At 30.8% G+C, this 24,305-nt stretch overlaps 1 protein-coding gene across 2 annotated transcripts in view; it reads right to left on the reverse strand.

Moving 5' to 3' along the window:
* Window positions 1-24,305, reverse strand: part of LOC135142770 (protein groucho) — a 176,801-nt gene that overhangs the window by 61,434 nt on the left and 91,062 nt on the right. For both annotated transcript variants that reach the window (XM_064074516.1, XM_064074515.1), the window contains exons 2-3: window positions 17,882-17,979; window positions 4,148-4,211 (exon numbers count right to left, since the gene is read on the reverse strand). In XM_064074516.1, the coding sequence (XP_063930586.1) occupies window positions 4,148-4,211; window positions 17,882-17,979 (162 nt within the window). The remainder of the gene's footprint in view (window positions 1-4,147; window positions 4,212-17,881; window positions 17,980-24,305) is intronic.

Consider the following 24,305-nt stretch of genomic DNA (forward strand, 5'->3'; position numbering starts at 1 on the left):
TATTCGCCGTGAGTCAAAAGGGCGGAGCTACAATACTATGTATATTAAATAAAAATTAGAACCAGATTTAGATCGACACGAATGGGTGGGGCTTATCTTTTGGCCTTCTTTTTTATTTAATACAATAGTTTGCTTTGAACACGATTACTCAAGAACATGTTTCACATAGCAATTTCTCGTAGGAAAACAAGGATTTTGCAATTAAGCTCCGCCCCATGACTTCCGACGGGTAAAAAAAAATCATCACGATTGAGACAGGGCGGGTGGGTGGGGCTTATATTATTCCTTTGTTTCATAATACACGCAGTAATGTTTTAAATTTTTGTTGTGAAAAGATGACTGACTATGTTAAGAAAACAAAAAGGCAAAATATAAGCCCCGCCCACCCACCCTACCTCGATTGGGATGTTTTTTTTTATTCGTCGTGAGCCAAGAGGGCGAAGTTTAATTGCAAAAACCTTATTTCTTTACACGTAAGACATGTTTTTGAGTATCGTGTTGTTAAAAAAATACTATGTATATATTTTTTTATTTTATTTTATCGATATCGGTGTAATCTCTTAAATTTGGTTTTAGTCTCTCTTTTGTTCCACTTCGGGTTCGCTTTCGTTCATTCACTCTCTATTCTCCTTTTCAGAATCTATTTTCCCTGCATTTTTCGTCTTTACCTAGTTTTACTGTTTTTTTTTAGTTTTTCTGTCTCACCTGCCTTAGCCTCTCTAGAGCACTCGGTTCTCTTTTTTTTTCTTTCCGATATCAACTTTCTCTAGTATCTTTTTGTATCTCTTCTTTTCTCGTTTTTTTTTTCCCTAAATTTCTTTTATGTTTCTTCTCTCTTTTAAGTGACCATATAAAATAGTTATTTATGTATCAAACATTTACTTCAGAAGTACTAACTTATTTCCATGGATTTTTTGAATGTTGGATTTTTTAGTTTTTCCATTTTTTGTATTTTTTGGATTCTTGGAATTATTGGATTTCTTGAGTTTCCTTGGTTTTTTGGATTGTTCGGTTTTCTGGATTTTTTTGTATTTAATCCATTTTTTTGATTATCTGTATAATTTGTATTTTTCCTTTTTTTCTCATTTTCTGATTTTTGGAGTGTTTGGAATGTTTTCGACTTTTTAGATTATTGAATTTCTCGAGTTTCTTGCATTTCTTGTTTCTTAATTTCTTTAATGATTTGCTCTTTGGATTTTTTGGGTTTTTTTTTATCGTTACCAGAGATCGTGATTTCAATAAGTAATTCTTGGTTTCTAGCCGAGTGCGTTTTCTGTTGACGTTACTATAGCAACTATTCTTAATGCCCTTGGGTATTATTTGGTCAAATCCACGCCATTATACACCAATAATAAACCAGTAAGACATAACAAATTGCACATTCTTTTATTGCTGGTATTTACTCCAGAAGAGTTAATTTATTTTCTTTGATTTTGAAAATCAGATTTTTTGATTTGTCGGATATTCGATTTTTTTTTTATTTTGAATTATTGCATTTCTTGAGTATCTTGGGTTTTTTGAATTTTATTAATTGTTCCAATTTTTTTAACTTTTTGGGTTTTTTTGTTTGTAGAATTATCCATTTTTTTTCTATTATTTAGATAACTTCTGTTTTTTTTTTCGTTTTCTGAAATTTTGATTTTCGGGATATTTCCGATTTTTCAATTTTTAGATTTTTTGAAGTTTTGATTTTTTTTTTGAGGTCCTTGGGTTTCTTGGATTTTTTACTTTTTTTGGATTATTATAAATTTGTTAGATATTTTCGACTTTTTGGATTATTGTATTTCTTGAGTTTCTAGCATTTCTCTGATTTTTGTCTTTTTGGAGATTTTTTGCTTTTTGGATTTCATATATATTATATTTTGTTTTTTTTTCTTAATATACGTAGTCATTTTTTCACAAAAATCCGTATCTCAATCGTGATAAATTTTTTTATTCGTCGTGAGCCAAAAGGGCGGAGCTAATATACCATGTATATTAAATAAAAATTAAAGCCAGATTTAGATCGACACGAATGGGTGGGGCTTATCTATTGCCTTTCTTTTTTTATAATACATATAATTTGCTTTGAACAGGATTACTTAAGAATTTGTTTCACATAGCAATTTCTCCTAGGAAAACAAGGATTTTGCAATTAAGCTCCGCCCCACGACTTACGACGGGTAAAAAAAATCATCCCGATTGAGACAGGGCGGGTGGGTGGGGCTTATATTATTCCTTTGTTTCATAATACACGTAGTAATGTTTTAAATTTCGATAGATGACTGAGTATATTAAGAAAACAAAAAGGCAAAATATAAGCCCCGCCCACCCACCCTACCTCGATTGTGATGATTTTTTTATTCGTCGTGAGCCAAAAGGGCGAATCTTAACTGCAAAACCCTTATTTCTCGACAAGAAATTACCAAGTAAGACATGTTTTTGGGCATCGTGTTACAAAATACTAGGCATATTAAGTCAAAATTAAAGCCATATTAAGTCATAAGATGAGCTAAAATTCGTCCGCCACTGGTCTCTGAATGTTCGCTACAAAATAACAACTGCACGAAAATGTAGATACATTCTTTCAAAGATTTTAAAGGATAACGTAGAATCATTTCCAGTGCTTCTGACGTTCGCGAGACCATTATCGAACAGATGCTCTTTTGCTTTGATAGAAAGTTAAAAACTTAATACAATGCTACTGAAAGGAAATGAAAAAATGTTCTCAAAAAATAAAACAGCACTACGATTCTCCGCTCCCATTGACAACAAAGCGCACAGACGGGCATTAACGTCGACGAACAATTAACATTTAAACAGAGAGTAAGTAGTGTTAGACACAGCTGGATTACATGTACATGTATCGCGAGAAAAAAATCAGATTTTTTTTAATTATTATTATAGGAGAACGTGTAGTATACAACGTGTTGCTCGCTCCGTGAGCTTCACCACCTCATTATATCGTTTATAAGATTCTCGCTTTGTTGTTAAGGGATCTATGATTAGATGAGCGATTTATGCATGGTAAATTTGCCCCTTTGTGGGTAGCTCTTAGCTCGTCATAAATACTCATTACAAAAGCCACCCCGGCTGATTCCGTGAACTACCAGTCTTAAAAAAACACCCCGATTCGCCGTCCAATAATCACCGAAAACTTCTTCTTGTTTCTAAGACCCAGCAATGCAAACAAATCAACTACCGCCCACCTCGCCATCATCGCCACACGCCGCCCCATCTCGCATTTAAAACATCGCCCCCCAAAGCTGTAACTCTCTTTGGCTATTTATCCGAGTTGCGCCGCGAACAGCATCGGCAGAGAGAACCTAAATCCTTCCAACCAGCTACAATTTTTCCGGCGGACGAACACGGTCGGAATCGCATCCGAAAGGGCGCGGGGTGTCTGGGGTTGGTGTATCGATTACCGAGCTCGACAAGGTGCTTGTCACGTCTGATACAAGTGAAATAGCTGTTTATGGTGGCTGCTCTGGCAGGCGCGGTCCGGATGTCAACCCTTAGAGGTTCCGGCTCGGGATGCTGCGCTCCCGCCACCCCAAATAACTTACTTTATATGCAATATGTACATGCGAACAATGCGGATGCGAGCTGCTTTGCACCACCTTGGGCGACGGGGTCGGGGCGATGGGTTAGGGGGGCGGGGGCGCTGGGACTGTTCAACGGGAAGGGGCGAGATCGCACTTAACAGCCTGTTTGAGGGTCACTAGCACTGTGTGATTAGCCCGACAGATCACTAGGCGATAAAATTTTAAGGGAGTCATTTCTGGTGGAGAAAACTACCAGTTAACATGATCAGGCTGTTCGAAAGTTTCCTATTATTATTATTATTATTATTTTCGCTTTCGCAACACATTGATGAATTTCGAAACGTGTTGTGTGCAACTGGAAACAAAGAAGTTTACGATTTTGACACAGTATTTTCCGCTCGGGTGAAAATCATTTCCAGGTTATTGTTGCCTGTTATTACATTTATAATTACACGCGAAGTTGGCGACCACTGTTCTTTTTCCGTAAAATTACACAATTATGTGATAAACTATTAACAATTAAATGCGAGACAATAGCGGTCGCTTTGTTCCAATTGTTCTAACGTAACTATCAGGGAACACTCAATATCGTCGTCACGCAATGGACTTTCAAAAATACTCACCATAACGTAGTGCCGTTGCATTTCAGTCTTTTCACTAGCTAGTTTTTCACACTCTAGTTTCAACCTGGAAAAAAAAACTTTACTTAGAACGAAGAAACTAATAATGGTTTAGTGTACAATTTTCATTTATTTATCCCTTTCAAAAACTGGATGACGTCATCTCAAAATTTTTTATCCGTAAATCTCGTTTGAAATTTAATACTCCTAATATTTTTATAATTTATCTAAGAAACTGGAAATTGGTTAAATGATGGTGCTTAAGAGGCTAGGTAATTTCTATTCAAATATTTAAACTCTTAAATTTGCCAATGTGAGAATTTTTAAATCGAAAAATATATCCATTAATTTTTTTAAAAACCACCCACTAAAAAGTAGGAAAAAAAAATTCCTTCCAGACTCTTGAAAATTGTGTAAACCATAAATTAAAATTCTCGAGTCTTAACACCTTTTAAAGGCCTGAATTTTTTGAATTTCGAAACACCAAATTCTCTGCGTAGATTCCAATCAATATTTCACCTCATCACTCATTTTTATATATAAAAAAAAAACAGAATTCGTTTTTGTTTTAGACAGTTTTTTTTAAAAATCGGCTATTTAAAAGATGATAAACCTAATTCCTAATTTTCCAGTCTTAAAAATTTTCAGGAGTCTGGAAGAAATTTTCTTTTTCATAGTTTTCATAAGTGGTCTTTAAAAACTAGACATACTGAAAGTCACGTCTACACATTTTTTTATTGGTTGCATTTAGTCCAGAAGAACTTGAAACTTTGGATTTTTTTTCATTTTGTTGTATTTTTTATTTTTGAAATTACAGGATTCCTTGAGTTCCTTGGGTTTTTTGGATTTGGATAATTTTTTTGGTTTTTCATCGTCTGATTTTTCTGAATTTTGGCACATTTATATATATTGGAGTCCTTGAGGTTTTTTGAGTTTTTTGGATTTTTGAGATTTTTTGCATTTTCTGAATATTTTCGATTTTTGCTATTATTCCTTGAGATTCCTGGCTGTTACCACAGATCGTCGGTTTCAATATTTAATAATTGGTTTCTAGCCGACTGCGTTTTCTGTTGACGTTACTACGACAACTATACTTAATGACCTAGGGCATTATTTGGTCAATAATGTACCTCAAATCCACGCCATTATAGACCAATAATAAACCGATAAGACAAAAAATGTGGGTTTTTTGGATTTCTTCGATTTTTCGAATTTTCCGATTTTTTGCCTTTTTTTTTGGACTTATTCCATTTTGTCGATTATTTGGATAATTTTTATTTTGTTTTTTTTAATCTTCTGATTTTTCGAATTTTCGGCTTATTTTTCATTTTTTGGATTTTTGAAATTATTGAACTCAGTTTTTTCTGAATATTTTCGATTTTTTTAATTACTGGACTTCTTGAGTTTCTTGCATTTCTGGGTTTTGGAATTTTGTATTTTTTGGATTTGTTTGCATTTACTCCATTTTTTCGATTATTTTCGTATATTTTTTGATAATTTATATTTTTTGCTTTTTTTCAGCTTCTGATTTGTTTGGATTTTTGGTATATATTTAGTTTTTTGGATTTTGGGAATTATTGGAGTTCTTGATTTTTTTGGGTTTCTTGGAGTTTTATATTTTTTTGAATTTATTGGATATTTTCAATTTTTCGAATTATTTAATTTCTCGAGTTTCTTACATTTCTTGAGTGTTTTGGATTTTTTTTCCGTTTTTGATTTTTGAAATTATAGGATTCCTTGATTTTCTTGGGATTTTGGATTTTTTCGGATTGTTTGGAATTTTTGGACTTTTTGTTGTTCAGATTTATTTTGTTTATTATGTTTCGATTATTTGAATAAATTTTATTTTTGTTTTTTTCATCTTGTTTTTTTGGATTATTGGCATATTTCTATTTTTTAGATTTTTGGAATTATTGGAGTTCTTTCTTCGAGTTTCTTGCGTTTCCTGGATTTTTTACATTTTTTTTTTTAATTTTGTGAATTTTCAGAATTCTGCCTGTTACCTGAGATCGTGGTTTCACTAAGTAATAGTTGGTTTCCAGCCGATTGCGTTTTCCGTTGACCTTTCTGCGGCAACTATTTTTAATGCCCTAGGGTATTATTTGGTCAATAATGTACCTCAAATCCACGCCAATATCTGACTGTAAACTGGAAAATTTCGAATATTCTGGAGTCTTAACACTTTTTAAGCAGCAAAATTTGTTGAACTTTGAAACACAATTTTCTGTTTTAAATACTCAAAATGGAAATTCAAATTTCAGATCATAAATCTTATCTTACCAAAAATCACCTCTATAATATATGATTTTCACAAAAAAAATTAAATAATCAGTTTTTATGATTTGTCAAGAAACTAATTTTTTCTTTTTTTGGAATTACATATTGGAATTCGTGAGTTTCTTGAATTTTTTGGATTTATTCGGTATTTCGGATTGTTTGATTTTTTAGATTTTTTGTTTTGTGATTTTTTCTGGATCTATTCCATTTATTCCAATACTCGGAAATTTTTTATTTTGGAATTATTGAATTTCTAGGGTTTCTTAGATTTTTCTTAATTTTTTGAATGTTTTCGATTTTTTGGATATTTTTTAGTTTTTTTTTTTTTAATTTATTCCATTTATTCTATTATTTGCATCATTTTTATTTTTGTTTTCATCTTCCAATTTTTTTATTTTTTGGTTTTTTCGAATTATTGGCGTCCTTGAGGTTTTTTGAGTCTCTTGGATTTCTTGGATTTTTTAGATTTTTTTGGATATTTTCGATTTTTTGAATGATTTGATTCTTGAGTTTCTTGTATTTCTTGTGTTTTTGGATTTTCGAATTTATTCCGTTTATTCGATTATTTGGATAATTTTTATTTTTGTTTATTTTCTTCCGATACGATTTTTTGGATTTTTGGTATTATTGGAGTCCTTGAGTTTTTCTGACTTTCCTGGGTTTCTTGGATTTTTTGAATGATTTAATTCTTGAGTTTCTTACAGTTCTTTTTTTTTAATTTTCTGCGTTTTGGAATTTTTTAATTTTGCCTGTTACCAGAGATCGTGTTAAAAAGTAATAGTTGATTTCTAGCCGACTGCGTTTTCTATTGACGTTCCTGCGCCAACTGTTCTTAATGCCCTAGGTTAATAAATACCTCAAATCCAAGCCATTATAGATCAATAATAAACCGTTTAGACATAAATACTTTTAAAATGACCCACAAACAAAAAACACGAAAAAGAAAATTCATTCGAAATTCCAGAAAAGTATCTAAACTGGGAAATTTGGAATATTTTTAAGTCTTAACACTTTTTAAGCAGAAAAAACCGAATTTTTTGATTTTTGAAACACAATTGTTTGTGTACAATTCCCACAATAATCATTTGAAATTTTTAAATATTTACATTGAAAATTTGGACATGGAAGTTCAGTTCAAATTTCAGACCATAATTCTTGTCTAGCCGAAACCTACCTGCATATCTAATTTTCACAAAAAAAATTAAAATCAAATCAGTTTATGATTCGTCTTAAGAAAATCGACTTGCTGAGCTGACTATGCTTCATAGGCGAGGAAAGTCCTAAAATTTTATTCCGTTTTTTAGGTTTGACGCATCTTAACCCGTGATGTTTAGTTTTTGAAGTAGTTTGAAAGAATCTCGGAGAACTCTTGTGTCTGGTTTTTGAAGTAGTTGTAAGGAATCTCGGGGAGCCCTTTTATTTTGTTTTTGAAGCAATTTGAAGGTGTCTCGGAAAAACATTTTGTTTTGTTATTGAAGTAGTTTGAAAGAATCTCGGGCTCGGCTTGTGTGTGGTTTTTGAAATAGTTTGAAAGAATCTCTGGAACTCTCTGCGCCTGGTTTTTGAAGTAGTTTGAAAGAATTTCGGGAGTCCATTGTGTCTGGTTTTTGAAGTAGTTTGAAAGAATCTCGGAAACCCCAAGCGTCTGGTTTTTGAATTAGTTTGAAAGAATCTTGGGAACCCCTGTTGTCTGGTTTTTGAAGTAGTTTGAACGAATTTCGGAGAACTCTTGTGTCTGGTTTTTGAAATAATTTGGAAGAATTTCGGGGAGCCCTTTTATTTTGTTTTTGAAGTAGTTGGAAGGAATCTCGGGAAGCCGTTTTATTTTGTTTTTGAAGCAATTTGAAGGTGTCTCGGGGAAACATTTTGTTTTGTTACTGAAGTAGTTTGAAAGAATCTCGGGCTCGGCTTGTATGTGGTGTTTGAAATAGTTTGAAAGAATCTCTGGAACTCTCTGTGCCTGGTTTTTGAAGTAGTTTGAAAGAATTTCGGGAGTCCATTGTGTCTGGTTTTTGAAGTAGTTTGAAAGAATCTCGGGAACCCCTGGTGTCTGGTTTTTGAAGTAGTTTGAACGAATCTTGAGGCTACCTTTTATTTTGTTTTTGAAGTAGTTTGTAAGAATCTCGGGGACACCTTGTGCCTGGATTTTGAAGCAGTTTGAAACGATCTCGGGGGCTTCCTTTGTGTTGTTTTTGAAGTAGTTTCAACTTTTCATTTGTTGTCAGATCTTATTCTAATAATAATTTTCAACCGATCTGTCTTTTATTTTAATTTTTTAATCCGATTTTACTATAGCACAAGAAAATTCCGCTCTGCAGTGCCGGTGTGACAAGCATACCACCTTCAACCAATTAATCACCTCCCCCTCCCCCCTCACCTTTTTTCAACTCCCCACTTAATACGCGAACCGCTAGACGTTTCGGCATTAAACGAGCTTTATGCATGTCGAGAGAGTCCTTAAAGTTATATATTTCTTAGATGGAAGTAATGAACAGCGCCGAGCTCATCGACTCGGTCAAGTAAGTGCAAGAACTTTAAGGAACGTACACAATCAATCTTCCGGCGTTGCTAGCAGGAGGCGTTTCTGGCGACAGATCAAATGCGCGATTCAGCACACTCGAAAATAGAGAAGTGTAAACTTGCGGAAAACTTATTATAATCAGTTTTGTGCAAGATGCGGTGGTTAATTAAAACATGCTTTGGTGGTAGAGTGGACGCAGCGGACTCCGGTGGGTTGGGTCGGGAGAGAGTACTAAGGAGCGACTAATGCAGCGGATTTGTTTACGTCGGAGATGCACTTCTGGTGGGATAAAAATGATCTGTGGGTTGTCACGCTGTTTTGTACGATATATTTCAAAAACAATGGCGGGGAAAATCGGGGAGGTTGTGGTAAAAACGGCCATTAGCGGAGTACGAAACCACATTTAATCCGGTTCTGTGTACTCGGAGTAATAGCTGTTGAAGTAAAAGCAAATTTAGAAAGACATCAGTCTAAAGTTACATTTAATAAAAACTTATGGCTATTTTGTCGACCAACATTAGGGCTGAAATTTTAACAACACGACTTCGCTGGTTATTTACATTAACGAAAAATCACTAAAAGTGGAAAATAACAACCTCTTTTATTACTATTGGGTTTTCTTTTTTCCAGATGACGTCATCAATTTTTTCGTGGGGATAAATACATTTTATTTTGTTTGTACAATGATATGCCTACTTATTTATTTCTTGAAAATTTCCTTATCTAAGCTAATAAATTCGAGTTTTAATAGTTAATTTACACAGTTGGTGGATTTACGAAAATCATAAAAAATGTTACTTTACTTTAGTTAAAAATAAATGACGGCAATAAATAAGTTTGAAATATGTGTATTTAAAAAATTACTCATTCCAAGTTTTTGCAAACGTCTATTTCCGACACATTTCGTGTGTTCAATTTTTAGAAGTGTGGCATTTTGCACCTGGTCGTTAATAAATGCACATGCATACATAAATTTAACACCAGAAAAAATTGGCAGGAGATTACTTCGACAGAACTTGTTTGAAAAATTATAAAATTTGATTTTTCGATTTTTGTTTTTTACCCCTTGAAAGTAAAAAGTAAGTGAAAATTCAGAAAAATCGAAAATTAAAAAATCGGAAAAATAGAAAAAATTTCCGGAAAGTCAGAAATCCAAAATTGAAAAAATGAGAAATCAAAAGATTGAAATGTAAGAAAAAGTAAAAATCGAAAAACTGAAGAACGGAATTTAAAATATGAAAAATCGAAAAGTAAAAAAATTGAAAAGTCTAAAAATTGAAGAATGTAAAAGTCGAAAGATCGACAATTCGAAAAATCAAAAATCGAAAAGTAAAAAAAATTTAAAATTCGAATATCGAAAAACCAAAAATTAAAAATTTTTTTATCTAAAATGTAAACAATGGAAAAATTGAAGAATCAAAAATTGGATGAATCAAATATTTGAAAAACGAAAATCAGAGAAATCGGGATTCCGAACAATGGAAAAAACGAAAAATCGAAAATTGTAAAATCTAAAATTCGAAAAATCGAAAATCCGAAAAATGAAAACGAAAAATCGAAATTTTGAAAATTGAAAATTTGATAATTCGAAAAGCCAAAAATCGAAAAACCGAGAAATTGAAAAGTGAAAAAATCGAAAATTAAAACAATGGGTAAAAGTAAAATTGGAAATTTTGATCGAAGAGCCGAAAAGTCTAAAAATCAAAAAACCGAGAAATCGAAGTCTAAAAATTGAAGAATGTAAAAGCTGAAAAATCGAAAATTCGAAAAATCAAAATTCGAAAAGTAGAAAAATTGAAAATCGAAAAGCCGAGAAATCAAAAAAATTGTAAAGTAAAATAATTGAAAAATCGAAAACTCAAAAATGAAGAAGTTGAAAATCAAAACGAAAACAAAAAATTAAAATTCGAATATCCAAAAATTGAAAATTAAATGAATCAAATATTTGAAAAAACGAAAAGCAGAGAAATCGGAAAACTGATAATTCGAAGAATCGAAATGTAGAAAACAGGAAATATCGAAAATTATAAAACCAAAAAGTAAAAATCGAAAATTCGAAAAATTTGAAAAAACGAAAATTCGAAATTTTGAAAATTGAAAAATGATAGAAAAGCCGAAAAGTCGAACAATCGAAAAACCGAGAAATCGAAAAGTAATATTGAAAAGTCTGAGAATTGAAGAATGGAAAAATTAAAAATAGGAAAAATCAAAAACCGAAAAGTAGAAAGATTGACAATTTTCGATTGAAAATCGAAAACTCGGGACATCAAAAAATTGAAAATTGAAAAGTAAAAAAAAATTAAGTCTAAAATCTAAAGAATGGAAAAATTGAAAAATCCAAAATACAGCAAATAAAAATCGAAAGTTCAAAATCAAAAATTTGAAAAATGGGAGGATTGAAAAATTGAAGAATTGAATAATCGAAAAGAAAACAAATTGAAAATTGGAAAATGGAAAAATCGAAAATTAGATGAATCAATTATTTAAAAAAACAAAAATCAGAGAAATCGGAAAACCGAAAATCCGAAAATCTAAACTCAAAAATCGAAAAACTGAAAAACAAAAAATTCGAAAGTCGGCATTCCGAACAATGGAAAAAACGAAAAATCGAAAATTGTAAAATCTAAAATTCGAAAAATCGAAAATCCGAAAAATGAAAAAAACGAAAAATCGAAATTTTGAAAACTGAAAATTTGATAATTCGAAAAGCCAAAAATCGAAAAACCGAGTAATTGAAAAGTGAAAAAATCTAAAATTAAAACAATGGGTAAAAGTAAAATTCGAAATTTTGATCGAAGACCCGAAAAGTCTAAAAATCAAAAAACCGAGAAATCGAAGTCTAAATTTGAAGAATGTAAAAGCTGAAAAACCGAAAATTCGAAAAATCAAAAATTGAAAAGTAGAGAGATTGAAAATTCGAATATTGAAAATCGAAAAGCCGAGAAATCAAAAAAATCAAAAAAAATTGTAAAGTAAAATAATTGAAAAATCGAAAAGTCAAAAATGAAGAAGTTGAAAATCAAAACGAAAACAAAAAATTGGTCTAAAGAGTTTAGACAGTACTTCCCTCGCTGTCGGAAACTTGACGACTGCATGGCTATTGTGTTTTTTTCTCATTACATTTTTGTAGTGGGAATTTAAAATTGCGATGACGTCATCAACATTTTTGCAAGGACACGGATATCAGTTGGGATAGATGTAGTGTAATACTAAGAATAAAATTAATGTATTCCCAAATTTTCGGGAAAATGAATTGGGTCGTTTTGAATATTGATTTTTTATAATCAATAAAATAACGAAACAATTTACTCACGTATACGGCAACTGAAAATCGTTTATGTATAAACATTCTTAATTTAAGATGACAAGCGTAACAGCATACGTGAGAGCCAAACAGAGAAACTGTAAACAAAACGACCATCGGTTTTATTGCTTCGACTTCCGCTTATTATATAAAACATTGGGTTTTATTTTAATTCTTGACGGTGAAATTCAGAATTGGTTGATTATAAACATGTCTATTTCACATTCGCGGAACCAAGTGAACAAATGCAGGTCTGTAATGTTAAAGTCGATGTAAATAGGCGTGCTACCCTTATGTTTCAACCGAGTTTTTCCTTTAACAAATTTTGTGTCTACCAAATTGGGTTGGTTGGGGTGTAATACTAATAATAAGTGTTGCCTTTAATTTAATCAATAAAATAAATTGACTTCATTAATTTTTTTTAGATAGGATTTATTCAGCAAAATTTAAGGGTGACGTCATCAATTTTTTTAGGAGGGATGAACAAATACATTTTGAACAAAAGTTTACCATGCTTATAATAACTTTAAAATATTCCCAAGATTTCAAAGCATTCGGTTTTCTAATTCCTGATTAAATCGATAAAATAAATTCACGCCTTCATTAATTTTTTTGAGTCACCCTGCATATGCAAATCCAAAAATATGATTGGAATGATAAATCACAAGTACAGACTCATCATATTTTGTACATTTTAGATACGATTTATTCGGCAAACTTTTGAGCTGACGTCATCAGTTTTTTGTAGAAGATAACCAAATATATTTTGACTAAAAATTTATTATGCTCTTTATAACCTTAAAACATCTGCAAGATTTCAAAGCATTCGGTTTTGTAGTTCCTGATTAAATCAATAAAATAAATTTACGCATTCATTAATTTTTTTGAGTCACCCTGTATATGCAAATCGAAAAAATTTGAATGGAATGATAAATCACAAGAAGAGACTCACCATATTTTGTACATTTTAGATAGGATTTTTTCAGCAAAATTTTGTGGTGACATCATAAATTTTTTAGGGGGGACGACCAAATGCGTTTTGATCAAAAATTTACCATGCTTATGATAATTTTAAAATATCTTCAAGATTTCGAAGCATTCGGTTTTGTAGTTCCTGAGTAAATCAGTAAAATAAATTTACGCTTTCATTTATTTTCTTGAATCACCCTGTATATGCAAATCCAAAAAATATGAATGGAGTGACAGATCACAAGTACAGACTGATCATATTTTGTACATTTTAGATATGATTTATTCGGCAAATTTTCGAGCTGACGTCATCAAGTTTTTGGAGGGGATAAGCAAATATATTTTGACTAAACATTTATTATGCTCTTTATAACCTTAAAACATCTGCAAGATGTCAGAGCATTCCGTTTTGTAGTTCCTGATTAAATCAATAAAATATATTTACGCATTCATTAATTTTTTTGAGTCACTCTGTATATGCAAATCCAAAAAATATGAATGGAGTGATAAATGACAAGTACAGCCTCATCATATTTTGTACATTTTAGATATGATTTATTCGACAAACTTTCGAGCTGACGTCATCAAGTTTTTGGAGGGGATAAGCAAATATATTTTGACTAAACATTTATTATGCTCTTTATGACCTTAAAACATCTGCAAGATTTCAGAGCATTCGGTTTTGTAGTTCCTGATTAAATCAATAAAATATATTTACGCATTCATTAATTTTTTTGAGTCACCCTGTATATGCAAATCCAAAAAATATGAATGGAGTGATAGATCACAAGTACAGACTCATCATATTTTGTACATTTTAGATATGATTTATTCCACATTTTGAGCTGACGTCATCAAGTTTTTGGAGGGGATAAGCAAATATTTTTTGACTAAAGATTTATGATGCTCTTTATAGCCTTAAAACATCTGCAACATTTCAAAGCATTCTGGTTAGCAGATTAAAAATTAAATTTCAAAATGTTGTTTTATAATTTTGATTTTTTTTTCAAAAATCTGGACATTTCGGGTGAAAAGTCGATTCAGAGTTGTAAACTACATGTGTAGGACTATGTTATTTTATACAATTGAAAACCCATTTACTATGTACAATTTTGAAGTGACGTCATCGCATTAGTGGTGGGGATGATTAGACAAATTTTGGTTAGCGTTTTACCATCTACATGACATTCTTAATATAAGTACAAAATTTCACAACAATCGGTCGAGTACTTTCGGAGATTATCTGTCTAATAAAAATCCGGGACAACAGACGGACAGACGGACGGACAGACGGACAGACGGACAGACGGACAGACGGACAGACGGACGGACAGACGGACGGACAGAAGGACAGACGGACAGACAGACGGAAATGGGAGACCTATTTCTTCGTCTTCTAGGGGTCATGAAAGATCGAGAAAACGTAAAAGTAGAGAGTCGGCCGACGGACTCGATTACAATACTTCCTTTGCTTACGCTCGGGAAGTAAAAATTAAAATTCGAATATCCAAAAATTGAAAATTAAATGAATCAAATATTTGAAAAAACGAAAAGCAGAGAAATCGGAAAACTGATAATTCGAAGAATCGAAATGTGGAAAACACGAAATATCGAAAATTATAAAACCAAAAAGTAAAAATCGAAAATTCGAAAAATTTGAAAAAACGAAAATTCGAAATTTTGAAAATTAAAAAATGATAGAAGAGCCGAAAAGTCGAAAAACCGAGAAATCGAAAAGTAATATTGAAAAGTCTGAGAATTGAAGAATGGAAAAATTAAAAATACGAAAAATCAAAAACCGAAAAGTAGAAAGTTGACAATTTTCGATTGAAAATCGAAAACTCGGGACATCAAAAAATTGAAAATTGAAAAGTAAAAAAAAATTAAGTCTAAAATCTAAAGAATGGAAAAATTGAAAAATCCAAAATACAACAAATCAAAAATCGAAACTTCAAAATCAAAATTTTGAAAAATGGGAGGATCGAAAAATTGAAGAATTGAAAAATCGAAAAGAAAACAAATTGAAAATTGGAAAATGGAAAAATCGAAAATTAGATGAATCAATTATTTAAAAAAACAAAAATCAGAGAAATCGGAAAACCGAAAATCCGAAAATTTAAAACTTGAAAATCGAAAAACTGAAAAATTGTAAAATCGAAAAGTCAAAAAATCGAACATTCGAAAAATGGAGAAAACGAAATCTTGAAAAGTGAAAATTTGATAATTCGAAAATACGAAAAATCTAAGAGGAAAAAAATTGAGAAGCCAAATCAGAAGAATGCAAAAACTGTAAAATCGAAAATTCAACAAATCAAAAGTTGAAACCTTGAAAACTAAAAAATTTTAAAAATACGATTGAAAGTTGAAGGATCCAAAAATTGAAAAGGAAACAAATTGAAAATTCGAATATCGAAAAACCAAAATTAGATGAATCTAATATTTGAAAAAACGAAAAAAGAGAAATCGGAAAATTGAAATTTTGAAAAACTAAAAATCGAAGAAACGAAATTCCGAAATTCTAAAATCGAAAAGTCAAAAAAAGGAACATATTGAACGAGAAATCGAAATTAAAAAGATTCGAATGTCGAAAAACATCGAAAATTCGAAAAGCCGAAAAATTAAAAACCAAGAAATCGAAAACCAAAAAAATTGAAAATTCCAATATCGAAAAATCCAAAAGTAATAAAATTGAAAAGTCTAAAATCTGAAGATTGGAAAAACTGAAAAATCGAAAATTTAACCATTCAAAATGCGAAATTTCAAAAAATCAAAGAATTTTAAAATCGGAGGATTGAAAAATTGGGGAATCAAAAAATCAAAAATAGCAAAATCGAAATTTCGAAACATCCAAAAATCGAAATATGGAAAAAACGAAATACCGAAATTGTAAAATAGAAAATTCGAAAAATGGAAAGACTGAAAATCAAGAAATCGAAATAAAAAAAATTCGAATATCGAAAATCGAAAATTTGATATTTCGAAAATTGAAAAATCGAAAATTCGAAAAATGGAAAAAAGAAAATTCGAATAGCTGAAAAGTCGAAAAATCGAAACATCGAAAATTGAAAAATTGAAACATCGAGAAACATCAAAAGATCGAAAGTCGTGAGAAATAGACAAACCCAAAAATTAAAATATCGAAACATTGAGATATCCAAAACTTGAAAACTTATGGAATAGAAAAATTGAAATATTAAAGAAAAAATAAAAATCGTAAAATTGAAAAATGAAAAATCAAAAATCTAAAATTTAAAAATCGAAAAACTGAAATTTCCTAAAACGGAAATGTAGAAAAATTGGGAAATCGAAAAACTGAAAAATTAAAACATCAAAATATTGATTTTCCAATTATTTGATGTTTCAATTTTTCAGTTGATCGAAAAAAAATCAAAAAGCCGGAAAGTCGAAAAATCGAGAAACCGAGAAATCGAACAATTGGAAAATTGAAACATCGACAACTCGAAACATCAAAAAATCGAGAACCAAAGTTTATTGTTGACTGATCGATTGATTTCCTGATTGACTGAAGTCGAGAAGTGGACAAATTAAAAATTTAAAAATTTAATTAAAAAAAAAATCGAAAAATCGAAACATCCAAATCTGGATAGATCAAAGTAATCAAAAAATTGATAAAACTGATAAATGGAAAAATCTAACTGAAATTTAAAAGTCTGAAAATGTAAAATTTAAAAAACGAAAAACTGAAAAATAGAAAAAACAAAAAAATGGAAAAATCTAAAATTTAAGAAATCAAAAAACTAAAACATCAGGAACTTGAAAAATCCCTAAACTCAAATATCGACAAATTGATCAATCCATAAATGGAAAAACTGAAAAATCGAAGAACGATTGAACAAAACCGAGGTTCCGAAAAATTTTAAAATCGAAAAACTGGAGAATTCAATATCTGAAAATCGAAAAAATTAAGAAACGGAAAAATCAAAATATAGAAAAATTGAAAAAGTTTTTAGATGAAAAGCCCAGAAATCGAAAAAACGAAAATTTTGAAACGCCAAAAATTGACATATTGAAAAAAACGAAAAATTTTAAAATCGAACTTGAAAAATTTCAAAAATGAAATATCGAAATACGTAAATATGTATTTTGTAAGCGAAAAATTGAAACTCGAGAAATACAAAAATTTGTAAAAACGAGGAATTGAAAAATTGAGAATTTTAAATATCAAAAAACCCAAAAAACTACAATATCAAAAAGTTGAAAAATCGAAACTTAAAGGAAAAATTGTACAATTTGGATTTTTTACAAAAATCTAGATTTCTCGGATAAAAAATCAACACGGATTCATAAACCACAAGTACAGGAATTTAAATAACATTTACTACTGTAAATTTTTGAGATGATGTCATTCTATTCTTGAATGGATGATTAACCAAATTTTGTTTAGAAGATTATCTGTTTAATAAAAATACGGGCAGACGGCCCGAAAATGGGAGACCTATTTTTTCGTACTGTGGGGTCATGAAACCTTGAAAAAACATAAAAGTGGCAGTCGCCCGATGGACTCGTTTACAGTACTTCTTTAGTTTACATTCGAGAAGTAATACACAAACATAAATTTTGTCTAAAAATTTTGTTGGTAATACTGCTCCGGACTGTCAAAAATTTTGAACAAATGATGCAAAATATAGTAAGTAATTCTACTTACGTGTGATACTGCGCTTGCAGAAAGTTAAATTCTTCCTTTATTCGCTCCAGGGTGTCCGCAATAGTAAATTTCAACTGGCCACCTTGCGGTGGCGGACCCTGCAACAGAAAAATTTCTTCAGTAATCAAAACCAAAAAATTAGTTAAAATTCGTACGCAGGCAACCCCTCATACACCCATGCTTGCAAGTTGCCGCCACCTTGAAACTTCGGTGCCGAATCAGATAAAGACGAATAATCTTCCCAAGATACATTATCAGGTGATTACGGCTTAGGTCCGACTGTGAGTAGGCATTAATTACGGCCGATTAAGATAATTCCGTAATTTACAACATCAACAACAATCCGGATTATGCGAGTTCGACAAAGAAAGAAACCTCCCGGCGAGAGTCACTAAGTCCCCGATTTCTATTATCGGAAAAGACGCTTTAAAGTTTTGGTCCGAGCTTTCAAACGAGTCGTAAAATTGATTTGGCAAAATTTAGCCAGTTTGAGCAGACGTCCCGAATTAGTCCACCAGGAGTAGTTCGGGTAATGAATCTCCAAGGAATAGCTGGGCCGCTGCTACGTATAGTTCTGCCCGTTCAAACAAAACTACTACACAACTAACCGCAGATATATTTACTTGTGTGTAATGCACGGAAGATACAGATTAATTATCATTCTGGTACAAGACGCGATTAGCGACCGTATGGCAGAGGGAATATCTATAAATTGTGGTTGCTCAAACAAAATTTTTCTCAATAAATACGTAATTTCTTTAAATTCATCGTGACTTTGTACCGGATTATAAATCACTAATCTCTTTATTAAGTTGTCGAGTGCTATAAATCTGAGGCAATAATCAGGACCCGAATTTTTTCGGTGTCACAATATGTTGCGGAATTATAACAATAATCCGTTTCGATAATTTTTTTTTTCGAAAAAGTAAACAAAACACTTAAAAATAGCGTATTTTCTGCGAAAGTAAACAAGAAGTCCTCTGGCCATAGTTTGATTGATTAATAATTAATAAAATTATCCAATTAAAAAAATATTTATGTTTCTGCATAAAATAATATACGAGGTGATTAATATTCAAGGATATTGGAAGAGTCGTCTAACGCCCACTTCTCTAATTTTCTGAAATATGGCATTTGCACTAAAAATTCTTTCATAATTATTACCTCGAGCGCTAGATTTGGAGCTAATACAAAATAACTTATAAAAGATTATATAAGCGTTAACACTTTCGGTGCTAATAAACGTAATGGTCCATCTGGGTTTTTTCTAATTAAATTTGATTTAGATGTGATTTTTATTATTTTTTAATAAAACATAACCACACGTGTGCATTTTTTACTTTTAAAATTAGAATAAATTACGAGGGGATTTTATAACTGCGATTTCCGAACGTCGATTTCAATGTTTACGATTTAAGTGTCTGTGTGTTCAGATTTTGGGATTTGGGGAAAATTTATAACCCATGTGAACAATATTCTCAACAGTTTTCAAGCTATTTGTCTAAATAACTTTGAAATTTATTTGTATTTTCTACGAACTCTGCTTTGTTTCAAAATAATTTTTTAAAAATTTTGCTTTCGTGATACGAAATACCTTTGTGACAGTTGATTTTAATGGATTGAGCCTAATTTGGTAAACACGAAAAAGTATTAACATTGTGTAACTAAAGAAATTGTATCATTTCTTGAGTGCAAGAACATACAATTTTCTGATTATTAAAATGTTGACGAATTTTTGAAAAATAAAAGTAAAAATTAAACTCAAGTGTGGCACATCATTTCACACTGGCTTTGTCTGGGAAGTCCAAAAATACCATTCTTTATCATGGACAACAACTCAGGTGCAGGTATTCCCTGTTTATTGCTTTATAGGTATTTAACTTGTCCTATCCCTAATAATTACCCACTGTAAATTCTGTTTACCTGCAGTCAACTTAACGCTACTTTACAAATTAAAGTGTAAGTCCCCTAGAAATTTTCGTTATGGTCTCTCCCACTTTTAAATGGTTATTCCCTTTGATGAGGGTTGGTTAGAAAATCCTACTGTATGTTTATGGTCAGTACTTAGAAAGTTAGAGCCATAAAAACGGAATGTCTTTAACTCTTTAGACAAGGTATACCTGAGTTGAGTATCCCTTACCAGAATATAGTTGCCCAGATAATAACCAAAGAATTTTAACAAGAAACATTCTTGTTAATATTCTTTAACTAAGCCATGTAATTAAGTACCTGTTCTCTAAAAGCCTCATATTTTAAATACCGTCATTTTCTAAACTGCAGGCTTCAGTCATGTAAAAGGCTGTAACTTCTTATAATTATTTATTTTTATTTCCTTGTCAATAAACTAAAAAATAAATAAAAATACTTTCAAAATATTAAAATTTTGACGAATTTTTGAAAAATAAAAGTAACAATTAAACTGAAGTGTGACACATCATTTCACACTGACATTATCTAGAAAGTCCAAAAATGTTATTCTTTATCTTCGACAACAACTCAGGTGCCCTATCAACACTCATCAAAAGAATTTGGTTTGAACTCACTTATATTTTACTATTTTAGACAAAATGTGAGAAAGTTGTACATGGTTATCATTTTTCACAACAAAATAAAAAATATAAAATTTAAAATTTCCCTGAAGCATCTTTTTATTATGATCGTGAAACAAATGAGAAAATAATGAAAACGCAATTTACTTTTTAGATATTAAAAAAATCAGTGGTTTGATTATATTTCTACAAAAAATGTTTTCTCTAAAGGTCGAGCTTTCTCTGAGGATGATTACTTAAATTTTTTTATTGTGATATTAAAATTTATGAGAATTTTAGACATGCAAAAATTTAAAATTTGAATTCGTTCTACTATAAATACGTTATTTTTTATTGAAAATTGTCTAGAAACACCAAAGGTTTTTTTCTTGTTACAGACCACAGGTTCGAAGACGGGTGGGTGGGTGGGGAGCTTTTATTTTCGTGATAATGAAATACCTTTGTGGAAATTGCCTTTTATAGATCTGTGTGATTTGGTAGAGACTTGTTGAAACGAAGATTTAGATGTGGTAGATTTTTTTTAGTAATTAACGTTTAACTATGACTTCATATGGTAAAGACTAAATTTCAAGTCATATATTTTTCATTTTTTTAGTATCAGCATTGTTTAACAAAAGAGATTATATAATATGTTGTATACAGGAACGTACAACTTCCAAAATCTTTTTGATGTTTTTGGACTTTTCAAAAAAAAGGTAACTGAATAGCAGGAATGACTCAAATTTAAAATGTTTGTCTGTAAAATTCTCATAAATTGAATTTTAAAACAAAAGTTCGACCTTTGAGAAAACATTTTTTGTATTAATATTTACCAGTACTAATCAGTGATTAGTACTGGTAAAAAAATAACGTTTAGCAATGTATAGTAAACTCACAATTTGACTAAAATAAGAAAATTTAAGTTTGATGAAACCACGTTCATTCATGAGTGTCCATAGGGCACCTGAGTTGTTGTCGAAGGTAAAGAATAACTTTTTTCGACTTTTTAGACATTGGCAGTGTGAAATGATGTGCCACACTTGAGTTTAATTATTACTTTTGTTTTTCAAAAATTCGTCAAAATTTTAAAAACTTGAAAGTATTTTTATTTTTTAGTTTATTGACAAGGAAATAACAATAAATAATTATAAAAAATTACAGTTTTATACATGACTGAAGCCTACAATTTAGAAAATGATGTTTTTTAAAATATGAGGGTTTTAGGGTACAGGTACATGGGCTTAGTTAAAGAATATTAACCAGAAGGATTCTTGTTAAAATTCTTTTTCTTAGTATTAACGGATTTCTTAAGTAGGGATTACTATTTATTGTCTGGCCCGCCATATCCTGGTCAGGGGTACTCAACTCAGGTATACCTTGTCTAAAGAGTTAGACATTCCGTTTTTATGGTTCTGACTTTCTAAGTACTAACCATTAACATACAGTAGGATTTTCTAACCAACCTTCATCAAAGGTAATAAGCATTTAAAAGTGCAAGAATATTAAGCAGTTTACCAAGAAGGACCATACTGAAAATTTCTAAGGGACTTACAATTTAATTTGTAAAGTACCGTTAAGTTGACTACAGGTAAACAGAATTTACAGTGGGTGGTTATTAGAGGTGGGACGGGTTAAATACCCATAAAGCAATAAACATGGAATACCTGCACCTGAGTTGTTGTTCACGATAAAGAATAGTATTTTTGGACTTTCCAGACAATACCAGTGTGAAATGATGTGCCACACTTGAGTCTAATTTTTACTTTTATTTTTCAAAAATTCGTCAAAATTTTAATAATCTATAACTTCTTTTGTTAAACCATGTTGATACTAAAAAATGAAACTTATGTATGACTGAAATTTAGCGTTTACCAAATCGAGTCATAGATGTAAATTTCTATTATACCTATAGCTGTGTCTCAACAAGTCTACAAAATCAGACATTTCGATAGAAATCAAGTTCCACAAAGTCGTTTCATTATCATGAAAATAGAAATTCCCCACCCACCCACCCATCTTTTATGGTGTGGTCTATAACAAGAAAAAATCTCGTTGGTGCTTTTAGACACTCTTCAATAAAAAATAAGTAGTCGTGGCAGAAATAATTCAAAATTAAAATTCACAATCACAATAAGGAAATTGAAGTAATCATCCTAAAAAAAAACTCAACCTTCAGAGAAAATATTTTTTGTAGAAATACAATCACAGATTTTTTTAATACCATCATAATAAAAACATGGTTCAGGGAAATTTTAAAATCAAAGGTTTCATTAGTCTCTCTATTAGTGAGTTCTTGTGAAAAATGATAAAAAAATACTACATAGCAGCTTATAGTCTTCTCACATTTTGACTAAAATAAGAAAATATAAGTGAGATGAAACCACGTTCTTTCTAAGTGTCCATAGGACACCTGAGTTGTTGTCGAACGTAAAGAATAACGTTTTTGGACTTTTTAGACAATGCCAGTGTGAAATGATGTGCCACACTTGAGTTCAATTTTTACTTTTATTTTTCAAAAATTCGTCAAAATTTTAATAATCTGCACGTTGTCTTGTTTTCGCACACAAGAAATGATATAACCTCTTTTGTTAAAGCATATTTATATTAAAAAATGAAACATACGTATGATTAAAATTTTGCGTTTACCAAATCGAGTCATAGTTGGACTTAAATTTTTCTTATGCCTATAGCTGCGTCTCAACAAGTCTTTACCAAATCAGACATCGATTGAAATTAAGTTCCACAAAGTTATTTCATTATCACGAAAATAGAAATTCCCCACCCACCCACCCATCTTTTATTGTGTGGTCTATAACAAGAAAAAAACTCGTTGGTGCTTTTAGACACTCTTCAGTAAAAAATAAGTAGTCGTAGCAGAAATAATTCAAATTTAAAAGTTTTGTCTCTTCAAAATCCTCATAAATTGGAATATCACAATAAGGAAATTGAAGTAATCATCCTAAAAAAAAAACTCGACCTTCAGAGAAAATATTTTTTGTAGAAATACAATCACTGATTTTTTGAATATCATCGTAATAAAAAGATGGTTCAGGGAAATTTTAAAATCAAAGGATTCATTTGGCTTTCTATTAGTGAGTTCTTGTGAAAAATGGTAAAAAAATACCACATAGCAGCTTATAGGTAGTCTTCTCACAATTTGACTAAAATAAGAAAATATAAGTGAGATGAAACCACGTTCTTTCTAAGTGTCCATAGGACACCTGAGTTGTTGTCGAACGTAAAGAATAACGTTTTTGGACTTTTTAGACAATGCCAGTGTGAAATGATGTGCCACACTTGAGTTCAATTTTTACATTTATTTTTCAAAAATTCGTCAAAATTTTAATAATCTGCACGTTGTCTTGTTTTCGCACACAAGAAATGATATAACCTCTTTTGTTAAAGCATATTTATATTAAAAAATAAAACATACGTATGATTAAAATTTTGCGTTTACCAAATCGAGTCATAGTTGGACTTAAATTTTTCTTATGCCTATAGCTGCGTCTCAACAAGTCTTTACCAAATCAGACATCGATTGAAATTAAGTTCCACAAAGTTATTTCATTATCACGAAAATAGAAATTCCCCACCCACCCACCCATCTTTTATTGTGTGGTCTATAACAAGAAAAAAACTCGTTGGTGCTTTTAGACACTCTTCAGTAAAAAATAAGTAGTCGTAGCAGAAATAATTCAAATTTAAAAGTTTTGTCTCTTCAAAATCCTCATAAATTGGAATATCACAATAAGGAAATTGAAGTAATCATCCTAAAAAAAAAACTCGACCTTCAGAGAAAATATTTTTTGTAGAAATACAATCACTGATTTTTTGAATATCATCGTAATAAAAAGATGGTTCAGGGAAATTTTAAAATCAAAGGATTCATTTGGCTT

Source organism: Zophobas morio, unplaced genomic scaffold (genome assembly GCF_036711695.1).
Source record: "Zophobas morio isolate AGI-343-1 ecotype UQ-CSIRO unplaced genomic scaffold, CSIRO_AGI_Zmor_V1 ptg000054l, whole genome shotgun sequence".
Classification (NCBI taxonomy): Eukaryota; Metazoa; Arthropoda; class Insecta; order Coleoptera; family Tenebrionidae; genus Zophobas; species Zophobas morio.